This window comes from Microplitis demolitor, chromosome 1, assembly GCF_026212275.2.
Source record: "Microplitis demolitor isolate Queensland-Clemson2020A chromosome 1, iyMicDemo2.1a, whole genome shotgun sequence".
Taxonomy (NCBI): domain Eukaryota; kingdom Metazoa; phylum Arthropoda; class Insecta; order Hymenoptera; family Braconidae; genus Microplitis; species Microplitis demolitor.
This window is the reverse complement of record NC_068545.1, coordinates 5760123-5776759: the sequence shown is the minus strand read 5'-3', so window position 1 is coordinate 5776759 and position 16637 is coordinate 5760123. Positions and strand designations below refer to the sequence as shown.

At 25.1% G+C, this 16637-nt stretch overlaps 1 protein-coding gene across 5 annotated transcripts in view; it reads left to right on the top strand.

Annotated features, from left to right (window-relative positions):
- Positions 1-16637, top strand: part of LOC103576756 (reticulon-1-A) — a 23056-nt gene extending 6419 nt beyond the window's left edge. Inside the window, exons 1-6 of one of the 5 annotated variants that reach the window (XM_014444921.2) lie at positions 5140-5823; positions 7217-7252; positions 14358-14565; positions 14883-15091; positions 15216-15321; positions 15400-16521. In XM_014444921.2, the coding sequence (XP_014300407.1) occupies positions 5715-5823; positions 7217-7252; positions 14358-14565; positions 14883-15091; positions 15216-15321; positions 15400-15454 (723 nt within the window). In that variant the 5' untranslated portion in view covers positions 5140-5714 and the 3' untranslated portion in view covers positions 15455-16521. Of the gene's footprint in view, positions 1-5139; positions 5824-7216; positions 7253-8849; positions 9270-12513; positions 12761-14357; positions 14566-14882; positions 15092-15215; positions 15322-15399 lie in introns of those variants that run through there. The other 4 variants (XM_014444919.2, XM_014444923.2, XM_014444922.2 and 1 more) reach the window with 4 other exon arrangements.

Here is a 16637-nt window from a genome sequence, read left to right as displayed (position 1 = left end):
AAATTACGGCTTTCCTATAAGTCTTACGGAAAAATTGTAAGAGACATTTTCTTTATAAAATTAAATTCCGTACAACTTTTATTTGAAAAATTTTTTTATACGACCAATATTTTCAACGCAATTTCGAAATTAAGATTCATAATGAACGATTTAAATTTTTGATAATTATAAAAATTATAATTTTCAAATTATGGTGAAAATATTGGTCGTATAATAAAATCATAAGAGACATTTTTTCTAGAAAATTAAATTTCCTACAACTTTTGTTTGAAAATTTTTTTTATACGACCAATATTTTCACCGTAATTTCAAAATTAAGATTCAGAATGAATGATTCAAATTTTTGATTATGAAAATCTCAATTTTGAAATTACGGCTTTCCTATAAGTCTTATGGAAAAATTGTAAGAGACATTTTCTTTATAAAATGAAATTCCCTACAACTTTTGTTTGAAAAATTTTTTTATACGACCAATATTTCCACCGTAATATCAAAAATTTGACAGCATTAATTGTTATTTTCGAATCAAAGCAAAAATTCTGGCTCTGATCAGCTACGACGTTCTTTTTACCCAATAGGCTTCATGTTTCCGTTGAAAAGTTATTTAAGAAAAAAGCGGCAAAAGTAGCGTTTTTCGTTATTTTAAAAATTTCAAATCGTCGCCATTTCCAAACTAATTTACCGATTTTGCTAATCTTTGAACTTGTCCGAGCTAATCATTAATAAAAATAAGTGTGCCAAGTTTCATTAAGATCCATTCAGAATCGTAGGCGCTATCGTCGCAACGGCGCATTATATTAAATATATTACATATACACACATATATAAACTTTCGAACCAATGGTATTTTTGGAACCTACTCAACTAATTACGATAAATTATGGTGAAATTCTTTAAAAATTCCACCATGAGGTCAAATGCAATAGATAGATTTCTTTGAAATCTACTAATAATACTTTTCAACAAATAATTATAATCCAAAGAACGTCATAAGCGGATGAAAAAAAATAGATTAAAAATTTTAATATCATGAATGATAAATCTGCGGTCAATTTAATTATCAGCAATTTAATAGCCATAAGTATGTTTCTATTTAAAATAATTCCTTTCTTGAATGAGGTCACAGCCAGTGTATAAAAAATTTTTTTTTTAAATATCGGCAATATTAAATGCTAATTGAAACGAAGCTTTCTCCTGATTTACCGAAAATAGCTAAAAATAATTTTCATAAATTTTTATAAATTCTCAAGGATTTAAATTTTTATTTAAATTTACTGTCCATTAGTTTTACTTCAGCGAGTTCAATATTTTCTTTATAGAAAAAGGCTAGATAAAAATAGATTTAAGTTGAGTAGTATATAACGATTAAAAAAATACATAGAATGACTTTACTAGATTAACAATCTATCAGATAAATATTTGCTGGACATATTCGAGAATTAGTCATTCATTTTATTTGTTATGTTATTATTTATTATTTCACTTATCTACGCACTTAAGCGCTTTTTGAGTTGATTTATGTATTTTTGAAGAATATAATTCCTTATCAACTTATCACTAATCTCAATATCATATATACTCATACATATACATGTATATAAATATATACAACATGATAATTCGATATTTATTAGCTTACAGAGTTATTATTATCCAATCGTTTATTTATTAAATATTTTAAATTCAATAAAATTTTACATATTTTAATATAAAAATTAAATTATTTGAAAAAGAAGAAAATTAATTTACCAGCAAGTCGGTAAGACAAATTTTTAAATTATTTTCTACAGATCAAACGTCGGTAAAAAAGAAATTCTATTTAAATATCGAAGCGGCCATTTTGAATAACGGTAAAATATTCATATTTTCTAAAACAATAACCTTTCAAATCTGATTATAAAAATAAAAAGTCAGCCTCGAAAAAAAAACCATAAATTTTACCGTGACCTAAATATTCAATTTGCACGGAAAATTAATAATAAATAATAGTAAAAAGTGGAATCATATCAATAGTTAGTACTATTATGTACTAAATGCAAAGTAGTTTACTAATTTTTGTAGATTCCGAAAAACTACTATCAATTATTTCAAAAAGTAAATAAATATTACTATTTTTAGGTATAATACGTGATTTATTAGTGAAAGTTAATTAATTTATGGCATACATATATTAAAAAGTAATGATTGGTCAAATTAAGAATTGCTATCTTAGATACTGATTTTTCCAGCCGAAAAATTTCAAAAGTTATTAACTTTTATTTTATAAATTCGATATCACTGATCAGTTATTACACGCAAAAAAATAAATTATGAATTTTATTAGGATTTTCAATTCATTTTTATTGTTGAAACAATAAACTCGCATGGAAGAAGGTAATTCATGAATAATATAATATTGAAAGTGAAAAAGTATAAAAATGATTCTTTAAAATATATTGATATGAAAAAAAAATAGTCACTTATGGTCTTTAAAATTTATTGTTTTAAATGATAAAATACGTCATCTTGCCATATAGATATAACCGCTCATCAGTAATACTTTAGGTTAATTCATTCACATACATTAAATGCTTACAAACACAAGTAAAATTTTATTGTTTCAAACTGTAAAAACTGATGCGCTTAAAATATACTTTTTGACAATTTGAAGAAAGTAATAATTATATACCGTTGTACATAAAATCAATTGTTCGACATTGAAAATTTTATTTATCATACTGAATGTTTTTTTACTTTTTTACTATAAACTTAAATGTTCCAAACATCGAATGTTGAAGCTGAAACGTTAAATTATTATAATTTCATTTTTTTATCTACCAAACAGTAAATTCTATTACTTGTAACATAATTTATTTACATATAAACTTTAAATTTTAGTATTTAAATTAAGATTTTTATAATATATTCAATAAAACCACGAAATTACTGTTTGAAATGATATTAAGTTGTGACCACATTCGAAATTTTTAGCTATCAATTACTAATTTTTATAGTTCATTTTTTTGCGTGTAGCTTAAAATATCATTTATTCATCATTATAAATTGATTTACAATATACATAAATCGAATAAGTGGTAAATTTAAAAAATTTTTTATGTTTATTTAAATAGTAATGAATAACTGTAGATAGCAATTTATCGATTCTTTTTCATATTAATTTTAATATACACAATCACAAATTTTGCTCTTCCATGTGTATCAAATTTTAATATAAATAATAACCATTTTGTAATATATAATGATCCTGGTTTGATATTAGTATACAAGTATACTAATTTTAAGTAAAAAATAAACTACAATTCAAATTTTAAGCATCATTTTTTTCCGAATATTTTGCATGCTTATTAAAACTTTTCATATCTTAGTATTTCATTTTCTTAAATAATTACCGCGCATAATTTCAACTATTTATATATGAGTAATTTTTCTATGAAAATCTTAAAATCTCGACAATTTAAATGGATCCAAGCCAGGGCTATTTTGTAATACTAGAAAATTTTATTTCATTGATGGGCCTAAAGCCAAATATTTTCATTAATTAACATATTTTTTACTGACTATTAATTAATAAAATATTTAAAATTAATCAGTTTTTATTGAGATAGACTACGGGACCTAGATGACGATACAAATTTAAGAGACACTCATTTGTAGACTCATGAAAGGGGAGATAATGTAGCTAATGTAACGTAGATATATCTATATAAATATATACATCGATATTAATTATCGTCTATGGTTTAATGGCCTATATGAATTTGCGGCACGAAGAGGGTGAGTGTAAATACGCTTGCGTGGGCGCCAGAAAGTCTGCAGAGCGCAACACTCTTATATATATTTCATGCCGGCTTGCAGACAAGTTACGTATTTATTGTGTTATAGCTTTTATTCGTTGAATTTTATTATTCTATTTTTTTTAAACTGTTTTATAGGTGGCCTATAGGTACTCGTCATTATTAACGTCTATTACATAAGATAAATTCAGTACTTTTATCATGGCCGGCTTAAAATCGCCTTGACAAGTGTGTTTTCAATCATCTGGAACGTATTATACGTCAAAGATATATTATTTATTTTTTTTTAAGTAAATAAATACATATTTCATTTGAAATTTATATAAATATTCCCCAGTTTCATTTTATTATCTACAACTTTTTTTTTTTTTTAAATGGAAAAGTTTTTATCTTTTTACGAACAATTGACATTTATCAAAGGCCATTAAAGGGCAATCGCTATATAAATTATTATTTTATAAAAAATTTTTTTAAATCTGAAAAATAAAAATTTAATTTAATTTAAAAAACAAAATTAATAAACCAGAAAACTAAATCATTATTATTTTATTTTTAAAAAAATGATAGTAAAGTTAGCGGACATCTGATAATTTAAAAAATTTAAATGTTTATAAAATAAAAATTAAAAAATGCACGTTTAGACAGTTTAAAATTCAGCACATGCATTTTTTTTAAATTTTATTATTTTAATTTTTTTATATGTAATTAAAAAATTGTCGTATGTCTGCTGAATTTATGAATGTGAATGTAGCATGATATTGAAGTTAGCGGACGTCTAATAATTTTCGGATTTTTTTTTTTGATGATAGACTATAAAAAAAAAATATTTGAAAAAATTGCACCTGTCGTTTTTTTAATTTCCTACATGTGCATATTTTTAGTTTTTGTTTTTTTGTAATTGGTCCATTGAAAAAATAATCCGAAAATTACTAATTGTCTGCTAACCAGGATCATGAATGCAAACATTATACAAATTTAAAATTATTAATAAATAGAGTAAATAATTAATAAAATAAAATTTAAAAAAAAAATGCACATTTAAAAAATTTAAAAATTAATAAGTGCATTTTTTATAAATATTATTTTTTAAATTATTTATAATTTTAAATTTGTCTGATGTCTGTTACATTCACACTCATTAAAAAAAAACCTGTTCTAGTAAACCAAAAAATGAAACTGATCTCAAGTGAAAGTCAAAAAAAAAACATGAATGTAAAATAAAATAAATATAAAATTTAAATAATCGGCGCCACAAATAATAGTGTCTTTGTTTAAATATCACAAGCTATCTCTATTTGTCGCAACGAGTATAAGCGATCATGTACGATAGTAACCGAGGCCGGCCATGCGCGGACTATTCTCGAGCTCGCGACCGCGGATCGATAACAGCTCGGCGTAAAGCACAGAGTACGTCTTATAACAAACGTTCACGTTAGTTTTCAGTCTATGATATTATACCATACAGTACACAGCTTGTCACTGTACCATATCCACACTGTACCCATCCATCAGTTCAGTGTTCACTTGCTATTACGGGCTACAACTGTCAGTCACTTTATTTAAATACATAATTCGTCATACACACATATATTCCCATTCTTGCTCATCACAATATACTAAACTACTACGTAGTCTGTTATCGTCCGTCTAACGTACGAGCTCCACCTACTATTTCATTACGTTCTCCAAGTTAAGTAGTTGACAATTAGCTCAGTCTATTGACAGCAGTCATCTACCAGAGGTCTTACTTTGGAACTCATTTAAAATTTTATATTTTCCCTCTTTTCCTTTAATGTGCAGTGGAACCAATAAAAGTGTTTATTTTTTTTAAAAACTACCGCTAATTGTGATTTTTAAATCGAATCAAGTGGAAATTTATTTTCGTGGAAAGTTTATTTGAAAAACAAAAAAAAAAAAAAAATGGATTCAGATTCAATGGCCTGCCCTTTACCTAAGAAGGATAATGATGACGTCTGTAAAAAATCTAATTCTTCTGGGTGTCCTTGTGCTTGGAATGTTTTGAATCCTCGTAAGATTATTATTATTATTTTATTTTTCATGACCACCATATTCATTACATATCATCATCATCATTTAATTCATTCAATGTCACATCTATATTTGCGCAAAATGACACGTAATAGATAAAATTATAATTGCTAACCAAATAATTACAAATTTATCATTTAGTAATTCACTTTTGTCTTTTATCAGTTTCGTCTTTTTTTTTTTTTCAAGACTAATTGCATAAATTATTGAATAGTGTGGTAGGTCATACATTAATTTTAGTAATTTAATTTTAAAAATATTTAAGTTAAGTAAAATATTCATGACTACTTTGATTCTATTTGTTCAATTTTTTTGAGCCGATGAATAATTAAACATATATATACTATATATATCAAATAATACAAAGTCTAAGTATAATCTTTTCGTGTCGATAATTAATTTAACATCAAGTCATTGCGTAATTATACGTAATTATTATTTCAAGGATGATATACATATATTTTAAGTGCTTTGTTACAAAAATATATAAATTGTTAATAAAAAAAAAATTTTGCTAATTTTATCACTAGATGATTTTTTAAAATGGAGTAGATAAATTTTAAAATAAATTGCGGTGTTGAATAAAAGATAATACTATTTTTAATGTCTAATTTATAAAAAAAAATTAATATCAAGTACAGTGTAGGGTTTCCGTCTTGGTTTATAAGTCGAGTTCTATAACCCCCGGTTTTACTCTCATGCGCGAGAGTATAGTTTTATTGCATGTATGTGTACTTACACTGACATGCACTATCATGCATTACGCTGAGATCGATAGGGCAATAAATAATAAATTTACAATCGTCGGCTATACTAAAAACCTCAATAGTAACCTTTCATACTATAATACACGAGTAAATAAAATTTATGACATAAAATTTATAAATATAGAAATCTTTAGCTTCTTTAAAATCTAATTCGCTCTTACGTCAATTGGATTTTCCTGTAAAAATGTAATTAGGCATGGAAATTATAAACACAATGTAAATTACGGTTTCGTCGAGGACATTACAAAGTATTTAAGGATTATATTGTATTGTATTGTGACTCATCATGCCGGTTCTCTGCTAAATGCATTTATAATTGAATACTAATGAAGTCATTAAGACATTAGTGAGGGTAATGTCAATTTTAAATTTAAGGTGCACACATTAACAAACCATTAGAATTTGAATTTAATAAAAAATATCTGATTTCTCATCTACTTTCTCTGTCACAGAAAAATAATTAATGTAAAATACTTTATTAAAACCAGTTATTCTACTTTTATCGTCTATCATATTTTCTAATTACTATTTTATTTAATAACAATTTATGTATATATTTATTATGGGTGATGGACTGTAAATTAACAATAAATACTTTATTTTCAGATGCTTGGTTTAATCCTGAAAGACTGAATCCAAAGGGTAAGAATTTTATTTAAAATATTATTTTTATTGCACTGAAAAAAAATTAACCTGTAAAAATATTATTTTCTTAAGTAAGGTAAAAGGCTCTATACCCGCTCACTTTTCATTGGAATGAGATTAAATCACTCAATATAAATTAATAAATAAAATTAAAAACCATATTTTTTCTATAGTTATTTTTTGAAGTTTCGAGTATTAGAATAAAATTTTAGTTTGAAGAATAATCTTGATAATTAATTATTATTAATTTTTTAAATAAGATCCTTGAGTGTACCCATTGTCGCTCACTAAAAGTTGTCATGTACCATTACTCGATCAACACATGGCCCAATAGTTGCTGAAAGACAATATCAATTAAACTATTATAAGTTTATTGATTTGAAAAATAATTTATAACTGATTAGGTATAGGGGCTTTTATCTTAAATCAACGAAAATTATTAATTCCATATTTTAGTTGAAGAATTTTCTTGACAGAAAATTAAAATTTATTTCAGTACTCAAAAAAAAAAAAAAAATATGAGGAAATTTCGAGCTGAGCTGAGATTTCTTCGATTAATAAAATAATTTTAAATGAAATCTTAAAATCTTTCTTCTAAAAATATATTAGATTCAAAATTTCCATTGCATAATTTCTTGTTAAAAGAAAATAAATTATTTCTAAAAGTTATTTTCCTCAGTGTAATACTGTAAATTACTAATTAAATGTAATATTATTAACAATCGCAAGACTTTGAGCAATTAGAGTCCTAATGCGTACAGAATGACTCTCCCTTTTCTTATCTGGACTTTCTCTAATACAATTGATTAAGCTTTTAAAGTTACGGTTCTCAACTTATTTGGTCTTTTTGTTGTAACAACGAAACTACACTTAAAATTTTTTCTATACCTTTTGTAGTTATATACCTGCCATAAATCTTTGAACACACGCTGTCTTAGACCTTCAGATTTAAAACTTTGCACAGTAGAATAGAAAAAATTTCAAAAAATTATTTCGCCGTTGGATAATTTTTTTAAACTGACAGTTTTTCTTGAACGAAAGATCTAAGTTGATCTTCAGATGGTCAGAGCCATTAGAAAAATAGTTTCCCATCCTGTCAAAAAATGTCCACGTCATCTTTTAGCGAAGTTGTACAGAAAAAAAGAATTTATTAGTACAAGAAATATTTTGCCTTAAGAATTGAAGAAAAAATTTTTGCAAAAATTAAAGCTAGGAATTTTTTTCTGCTCCAATAAATTTTTTCTTAATCAAGAAAATTTTTGTTTTCAATTAAAAATGCAAAAAATTTCTGGGGGCAAGTAAAATTTTTTTTCAGTAATAAAACAGCTGCTAAATATGGAAATGGATTTTTGAGTAGCAATCGTTTAAAATTTTGAAGGTTTTTTTCAGACAGATTATATAGTCTATACAGTCTAGGCAATATCTCTATAGTATAGATAGAGATAGAGATAAATGTGGATGTAGTAGAGGTAGAAGTTGAGGTAGAGGTTTAGGTATAGGTAGAGATAGAGTATAATCTAGCTGTGGGTTAACTAAATATAAACGGCTCGACCAGATTTTTGGCTCGTGTGCTGCCAACATTTTCATTTGCTCGGGATCCTCTTTAGAATCCCACGTTCCTTCAGTCTGTTACCATCCCTGCTCTTGTCGGTTAGTTGCACTTGATAAAAAGTTTCCTGAGGAGGCAGGGGTTTATTCATCATTCACCATAGACTGTCTTCTTCTACTTAAACTACCCACTCGTCCGTTAAAAACTCGGGGGTGTCATATATTTACCACAATATAGTTATATTTAGTACCAGTCCTCGTGTCTTTGTTCGCTGCGTCATTTTTGTTTAAAGTTTTTTATTTTATTTTTCACTCGGACTTGTGCCAGTGGTTTTTTAAAATTTATTATTTTAAATATTTTTCTTTGTGAATAATATTTTTACTGTGATTTGATACCTTTATTTAACGATGAATATATTGGAGCAGTTAATTGAGCTAAAGGATATGAAGTTTAATAGAGAACAATGTAAGTAATTTATTTTATAAGCAAATTGTTTTTTAAATATGTTATGATTTGTTTAAATGTTATATATGTTTAATGACAAGACAAAGTAATCCACGATAATAGTTGTTTGATTTTTGATCTCTATCCAAACGTGGAAAATTTACGTGTCCAACTCAAAACGAGTTCTGGCGTTGATTTTAAGTGGGTCAATTCAAACTACACTGTCTCTGAAATAAAAATAATCTTTACTTTATTATAATTCATTGCTTTAGCTTAAAAATTATTATTTCGTAATTTTAGTTTTTTTAAAAATCTACAATCCATTAAGTCAAACTTCAATTAAATTATTTTGTCTAAAAAGTTGTCAGTTATTTTTAACAACGATTACATAACGCGATTCTTGAACTTCAATTTAAAGTTTAAAAATTTTTGCAATCAATTCCATGTTTGCTTTAATTAAAATATATTATATATCTACTTTATATATAATATACTAGTACTTTATATTAAAGTGCCTGTATCTATTGACAATGACTCCTGATAAAAACATTTTTTTTTAATTTTTAAATCTTATGATATAAATTTTAATAAAAAGTAATCTTATCATTTAATTCCAATCACTGCAATGACTGTGATATTTTTGATAAATTAATTAACTTACAAAAATTATTCAACTATTGGAGATGATCAATATTATAAATTTTTCAAAATTATTGCTCCTATTATTTTTTTTTTTTCACCATAGAAGTAAAAATAAAATTGACAGTAAATAATATTTTTTTCTATTTTATTTTGTGATAGAAAATATTTTTATTTACAAAAAATAAATATTAAAAATTACTCAACTGCAAACAATTCTGGATATACATTTTTTTGATTACTCTTAGGAGAGGAAGGGATAAAATGGGGTACTTAAGGAAATACTAAATTTTTGGAGACTCAATTTCATAAAATCTTTTTTTTTAATGATATTCAAAGTAAATAGAAAAAATTTTCATACGGGAAAAACGGGGTATCTCCAAAAAAAGGTAAAAAAAAAATTTTTGAAAATCAAATGAATCGTTCATTTGAGAAACCCCATAAGTCGTTTTTTCGAAATTTGGTTTTTTTGCATTTTTGGGTTCGTTGGATGTCCCCCCATAGAAATTAATAAGAATATCCATTAAATTAGTGTTTAAAAAATAATTAACGAGCTGACAGAAATTTTATTTTATTGAGAAACCCCATAAGTCGTTGACTTATGGGGTTTTTCAAATAAACATATGCAGATTTAGTTTTATAGCAATAATTTTTTCTTTTTCATTTAAAAGTCACGCTTTTTTTAGAAAAAAAAAATAATATGACTAATTAAAATCCTTAAATTAATTATTATTTTTTGTAATTTCTGAGTTTCAGAGTTTATATACATATTATATACTTTATTTTATCAGTCTAATAAATTATTTGAGTGGAAAAAAATAAAAAAACAATGATTTTATAACTTTTTCTTCCGTTTCGTTGAGAAACCCCATAAGTCAATCAACTTTAAATAATTTTTTTAAGTAATTTCAATTAAAAAATTGAATTTTTCTTGTTTGAATATTTTTCAGAGACGCAAACATTATTCTCTTCAATTATTTATTTATTATTTCAATTTCAAGTTTTTCCAGAAAAATGTTTTTTGTCTTTCCTGAAAAATTTTGTTTTTTTTGACTTATGGGGTTTCTTAAATAAACGACTCAAATAGGGTAAAGGTATCATTTGTGGCCACTGCTCAATTTTTGGACATTTATTACTTTATTTTAATTAATAAAAAAGTGTCAAATAAAATTACCATTTTAATAGTGGGGTAAAAGCATCTTTTTACATATTTTAAAAATCAATTACGTCATTACGTCATTTTATATAAAGAAAAATTATGTTTCACATAATTATTGGATGCTATAAAAGAAAAAAAAATTTTGAATAGTTTTTATCATAAAACAAGTCAGTAAAATTTTTCGAATAAAACTTTCTATTTTTGAAAAAGTTTAAAAAAAAATTCAGAACAATCCTCAATTATATTTCATTTTTAAGTTTAAAAAACGAACTTTTTTTATAAAATTTTGGGGGTATTCCGTTTTACCCCTTTCTCTTTTACTCCATTTCATTTTTTTTTTATTCCAGTCTTATTAATAATTATCCCCACGTGGGTACTAATAAATATAAATGAACAATATTTAAAGAAATATGATATATTAATAACTGAGTAAAAGTTTTATCTGAAAGCACGTGGGCAATTCAAATTTGAGATTATAGATCGGTATTATTTATAACGTTACTTAGTAACATTTAAATAAAAATAAAGTCTTTCACTTAGCTCGTCTGAGAGTGAATCAATAACCGTTGGTAGTTTCACGCATGCCTTTCAGATCTATTTAATATACAAATCAAATAAAATATAAATACCGCGTTATAAATAAATATTTAAAAAAACTTCAATAATAATAACAACAACAATTTATAAAAAAATATCGCTAATGTTATTACAAAGTCGAACAGTAAAGTATAAAACAGAGATAAGATAATTAAAAAAAAATTTAATCAAAAAAATAAAATCAGTCAAATCTTGTGGTGTAATTGCGCCGGTAAAATTTACTGTTATTACATATGTGATATCAACACACGTCTCATACGTAGATTAATGTTGGAGTCACGTGACAGAGCTAATGCCAACTTTCTGTTGTCCTCTGGTTTAAAATCCGCAGTACATTTTTTAAATATAAATATTTTTCTAAACAATATCTGGAACTAAAACATATATTGTTCATATATATTATACTATATATTTTAATAATCCTGGAGTAAAAAAAAAAAAAAAAAAAAAAAAAAAAAAAAAAAGATTTAAATGACACCAGTGACATCTTTACCGGTTTAGTAGCTTATTTTAAATTTAATACTCCATTGTCTCTCTTGCACACAAAACATTTTCTATTTCCTCTCACTTTCTTCAGACAACTGGTTCCAAAGATTATTTTTTAAACATTTTTATTTCTCATTCGCTTTTGTAAAAGCCCACTCGTCTGCCATATTTTTTTTTATCCCCCTCCATTATTACCCTCAACTTTTCTCTCTTTCTCTCTTAACTTTATCCTCATTCTTCTTTTACTTGTTCACTTGTACACACATGAACTTCAGTATATATATGTATATATAAATTTATACATACATATATACTTACATGCATACATATACATTTAAAACACACAAGATACATTCTCATTCTTTATAAACTCCGTTGGAAGTTCAGTTGCGCGTTCGGCGTCGCTCTTACTGTACTTGTTTTTTTTTTTTACGTGGTACTTTTATCGTGGATTAGTTGACCGCTGAAAAACAACCGTGAGGTTCTCAAGCATTTATAAATTTTATCCTACTTAATTTAAACTAAGCAAATTATTAAAAAAAAAAGAAAAAACAAAACTACTCCAATTTAAAAATGGTTCGAAAAGACAGACCGCGAAGAAATGAAGAAGAAGAAATTCCAGTAGATTCTGGTGAGTGGGCGAATACTTTTATTTCATTTATTATTTATCAATTTTTACGGCTACATTTTGGAGCACGGACTTTATCTCAACATATGGTCACTCAGAATCCACGTGGTAGATTTTGGTCCTTTAAGGAGAAAAAAAAGTATTTTAAAATAAAACAAATTTTTTTTTTAAATTTAAAAATTTTAATTCAAATTATTTATAATTTTTTTTTTAAATTTTTTATGTTAAAACAAACAATAAATTATTTTTTTTAAAAATGGTCTTGTTAAAAATCGTCTGTATGTACCCAAGTAACAGATGTGCAAATAATTATTATTATAATAATATTTGTAAATATAATAATTTAAAAAGTTTATTTTAAAAATATTATTTTGCCGGATAAAATTTAAATAAATATTTAATTAATTAATTATCTTAATCTATTATTTTAATTTTTATAAAACTCAAGGTTAATTTTAGTGTCCTTTTCTCTTGAGTATTATAAAAAGATGCACTTCAAGTGTATGACCCTGATATTTACCATTGACTTCTTCACCACTCTCACCTATACCTTATTTAGATAGAACATTTCATTCCGCTACTTGGATTTTATATTATTCTAGTCATCACGTCAATAAACTTTTGGAATTTTAAATTAGTCAGTAGACTATATCACAATTATTTAATTTATCTATGAAAATAGTAATGATGATAAGTAATAAATAGTAAGTAACAAATAATATGTCTATCAGTTGAACTAGAACGAATTGCTGCCGGTAATTTAATTGAAAATGTAAATCGATATCTATGACGAGATTTTAGATGAGGAGGCATCGCAAGTTGCGTGATCATTAAATTAAGTAGGGAATGAAAGACATGGATGGAAGAACAACAGTACTCTTTTTATAAAAAACCTCTTTTGATACAAAGAAAAAAATAATTTATTGCTACAAAATATTTTTATTTGCCCTGAGAATTTTTTTGCATTTTAAATTGAAAACAAAAATTTTCTTGGAGTGAGAAAAAATTTTTTTCTTCAATTCATAATGTAAAATATTTCATGATACTGAAGTTAGCTGACGTATAATAATTTTTGGATTTTTTTTAATGCACTAAATTATAAAAAAAAATTATTTGAAAAAATTGCACATATAGTTTTTTGAATTTTCTTTATGTGCATATTTTTTTTTGTAATTTGGCGGAAAAGAAAATCCAAAAATTGTTAATTGTCTACTAACTTCAGGATCATAAGTTAGCCTACATCTAATAATTTTTGAAATTTATTTAAAATGATAAATGATAAAAAAAAAAAAATTTCAAAAAATTGCACTGATGGTTTATTTAATTCCCCACATGTGCATATTTTTAGATTCTTTTTTTTGTAACTTAATCATTGAAAAAAAAAAAATCCGAAAATTTTTGTCTGCCAACTTCAGGATCATAAATATTTCTTGCGCCAAATCCCTTTCCGTATATAAAAAAATACAATAAATAAAAGACATATATGTATATTAATAATAAATAAATATATTTAGTCTGAGTGTGAGCTGCGAAGCTTAACTGTGCGAGGAAGTTTAATTAATGAATAATTAAAACTAATATATTTGTTTTTTGTTTACAGTGGCTGCACTGATTTATTGGCGCCAGCCAGAAAAAACAGGAATTGTTTTTGGTGTCATAATGAGCATCCTCCTGTCATTGACCTATTTTAGTTTGATCAGCGTATTCTCATATTCGGCATTATTAACACTAATGGGTACAATGGGATTCCGTATTTACAAAACCATTTTACAAGCCGTACAAAAAACATCTGATGGCCATCCATTCAAGTAAGTTTAAAAACCAAACTATCAATTAAATTCACACTATTATTTTTTTTTTCATCATTTACTAAAAAACTAGGGGTGTATAAATAATTTGTAATTAATTAAATATTTATAGTTAATTTAAAATTTAAATTAAATAATTTGAATTCTTCAATTATCAAAAATTCAAATTTATTCGCTTGAATTATTTAAAAATTTTTATAATTTTAAAATTATTTTCTCAGTTACAAAAAAAATTTTAAGCCACACAAAAAAATAATTTACAAAAATTTTTTCTACTGCAAAAAATGATTAATAATTTTAAAATTTATTTATTGCAGAGATATTCTTGATATTGATCTGACATTACCATCAGAAAAAGTCCATGAAGTTGCTGACATTGCTGTGGCACACGCCAATGCTGCTGTTTCTGAATTGCGCAGACTTTTCCTCATTGAAGATTTCATTGACTCACTTAAATTCAGTGTTGGTTTATGGTGTTTGACATACGTTGGCTCGTGGTTTAATGGAATGACACTCATCATCATTGGTACGTTTTTTTTTTACATTTTTTTATTTACACACAAATAATTTTATAAAAGAAATCTCTCGATTATGAAATTATCTGTGTATTTAAATTCTTCCGATAAATAATTTAAAATTTAAATTATTAGGAGTGATTGCACTTTTCACACTTCCGAAAGTATACGAAACGAACAAAGCTCAAATCGACCAGAATCTCGCTTTAGTACAAGGAAAAATAAATGAGTTAACTGCCAAGTAAGTTTACAAATAATTACACATAAAATTAATAAATAAATAATTACTTAATAAACTAACTAATTAATTTTTAAACAGAATAAAGGCAGCCATTCCTCTCGGCAAAAAGGCAGAGCCTACGAAGGAGGAGTAAGTCCAGTAGTTTTGCCAATAAAGAATCCAAGATCAAGATCACAAAACATCAATTTACTAAATTCACGTAATGAACTTAGTTCAACTTAAAAAAATATCAATACGTGCATCGAGATTTAAATTTCTCGGAGAGCGACAGCAATGACACGATCCGTCATTTTAAAATACTTGTATAACAACTCATATTTATATATATTAATATAAATAGCGTTTAAAAGCGCATCTACAGCTCTCATAAATAAAAAGAAAAAAAAAATAACAAAACAAGTAATTATAGTTAATAATAATAATTAAATTTATTGATTGATTGATTGATTGTTCGTTATTATTGCGGCAGTAACATCCATTGATGTAAGAGTGCAATGATAATTTATTTATTATTATTATTATTGATTTTTTTTTTTTCAAACAAATTTATAAATATTTTTTTTCCAACCCATTTTTGTTCCCTTTCCATTTGTTTTCACTCCCCATCGATATTTTATTTACTTTGCAAAGTAATTCTTATACATTAATACTAATTAATGATAAAAAAAAAACAATCATGGGTACATATTAACTAATTCAGCTCGCAGAATTGTCCACATCATACGCATATAATTATTTAAACATTTATTATTTTTATTATTTTTTTTTTAAATTAAGCAGAAGTGGTAACTGCTAATTATTGTTGTTGTGAATGTGCATACATTGTGGTACACTTTTAATAAAATAATTAAAATCATCGTATGATGAAGAAAGTTTATAAAAGATATATTATACGAAGCTTTAGAAGAAAATGATAAATTAAATAAATTAATAAATAAAATAATTAAATTTTGACCAATTATTAAAGAATATTATTAATAAATCTTTGATTAATTGGTTATATGCGCTTTGATATTAAAATTGTTCATTTTTTATCGTTAGAATATAAGATATAAGCGAACAAGCGATCCTTTGTGTTTTTTGTTGGCGATCGATTTAATTTAAACGAATTAAATGTAATTTTATTTTATTGAATTTAAAAATTAAATTTACAGATTTATATATCTGATTAAATCTTTAACTTGTTGAGGATTGCGAATTTAAAATATCACTATTATTGTAATTAATTATTATATATATAAATATATATATATATACTTAATACATAAAATATATAAATATTTAAAATCACATCTTAAGCAGAGAAATAGTCTAAG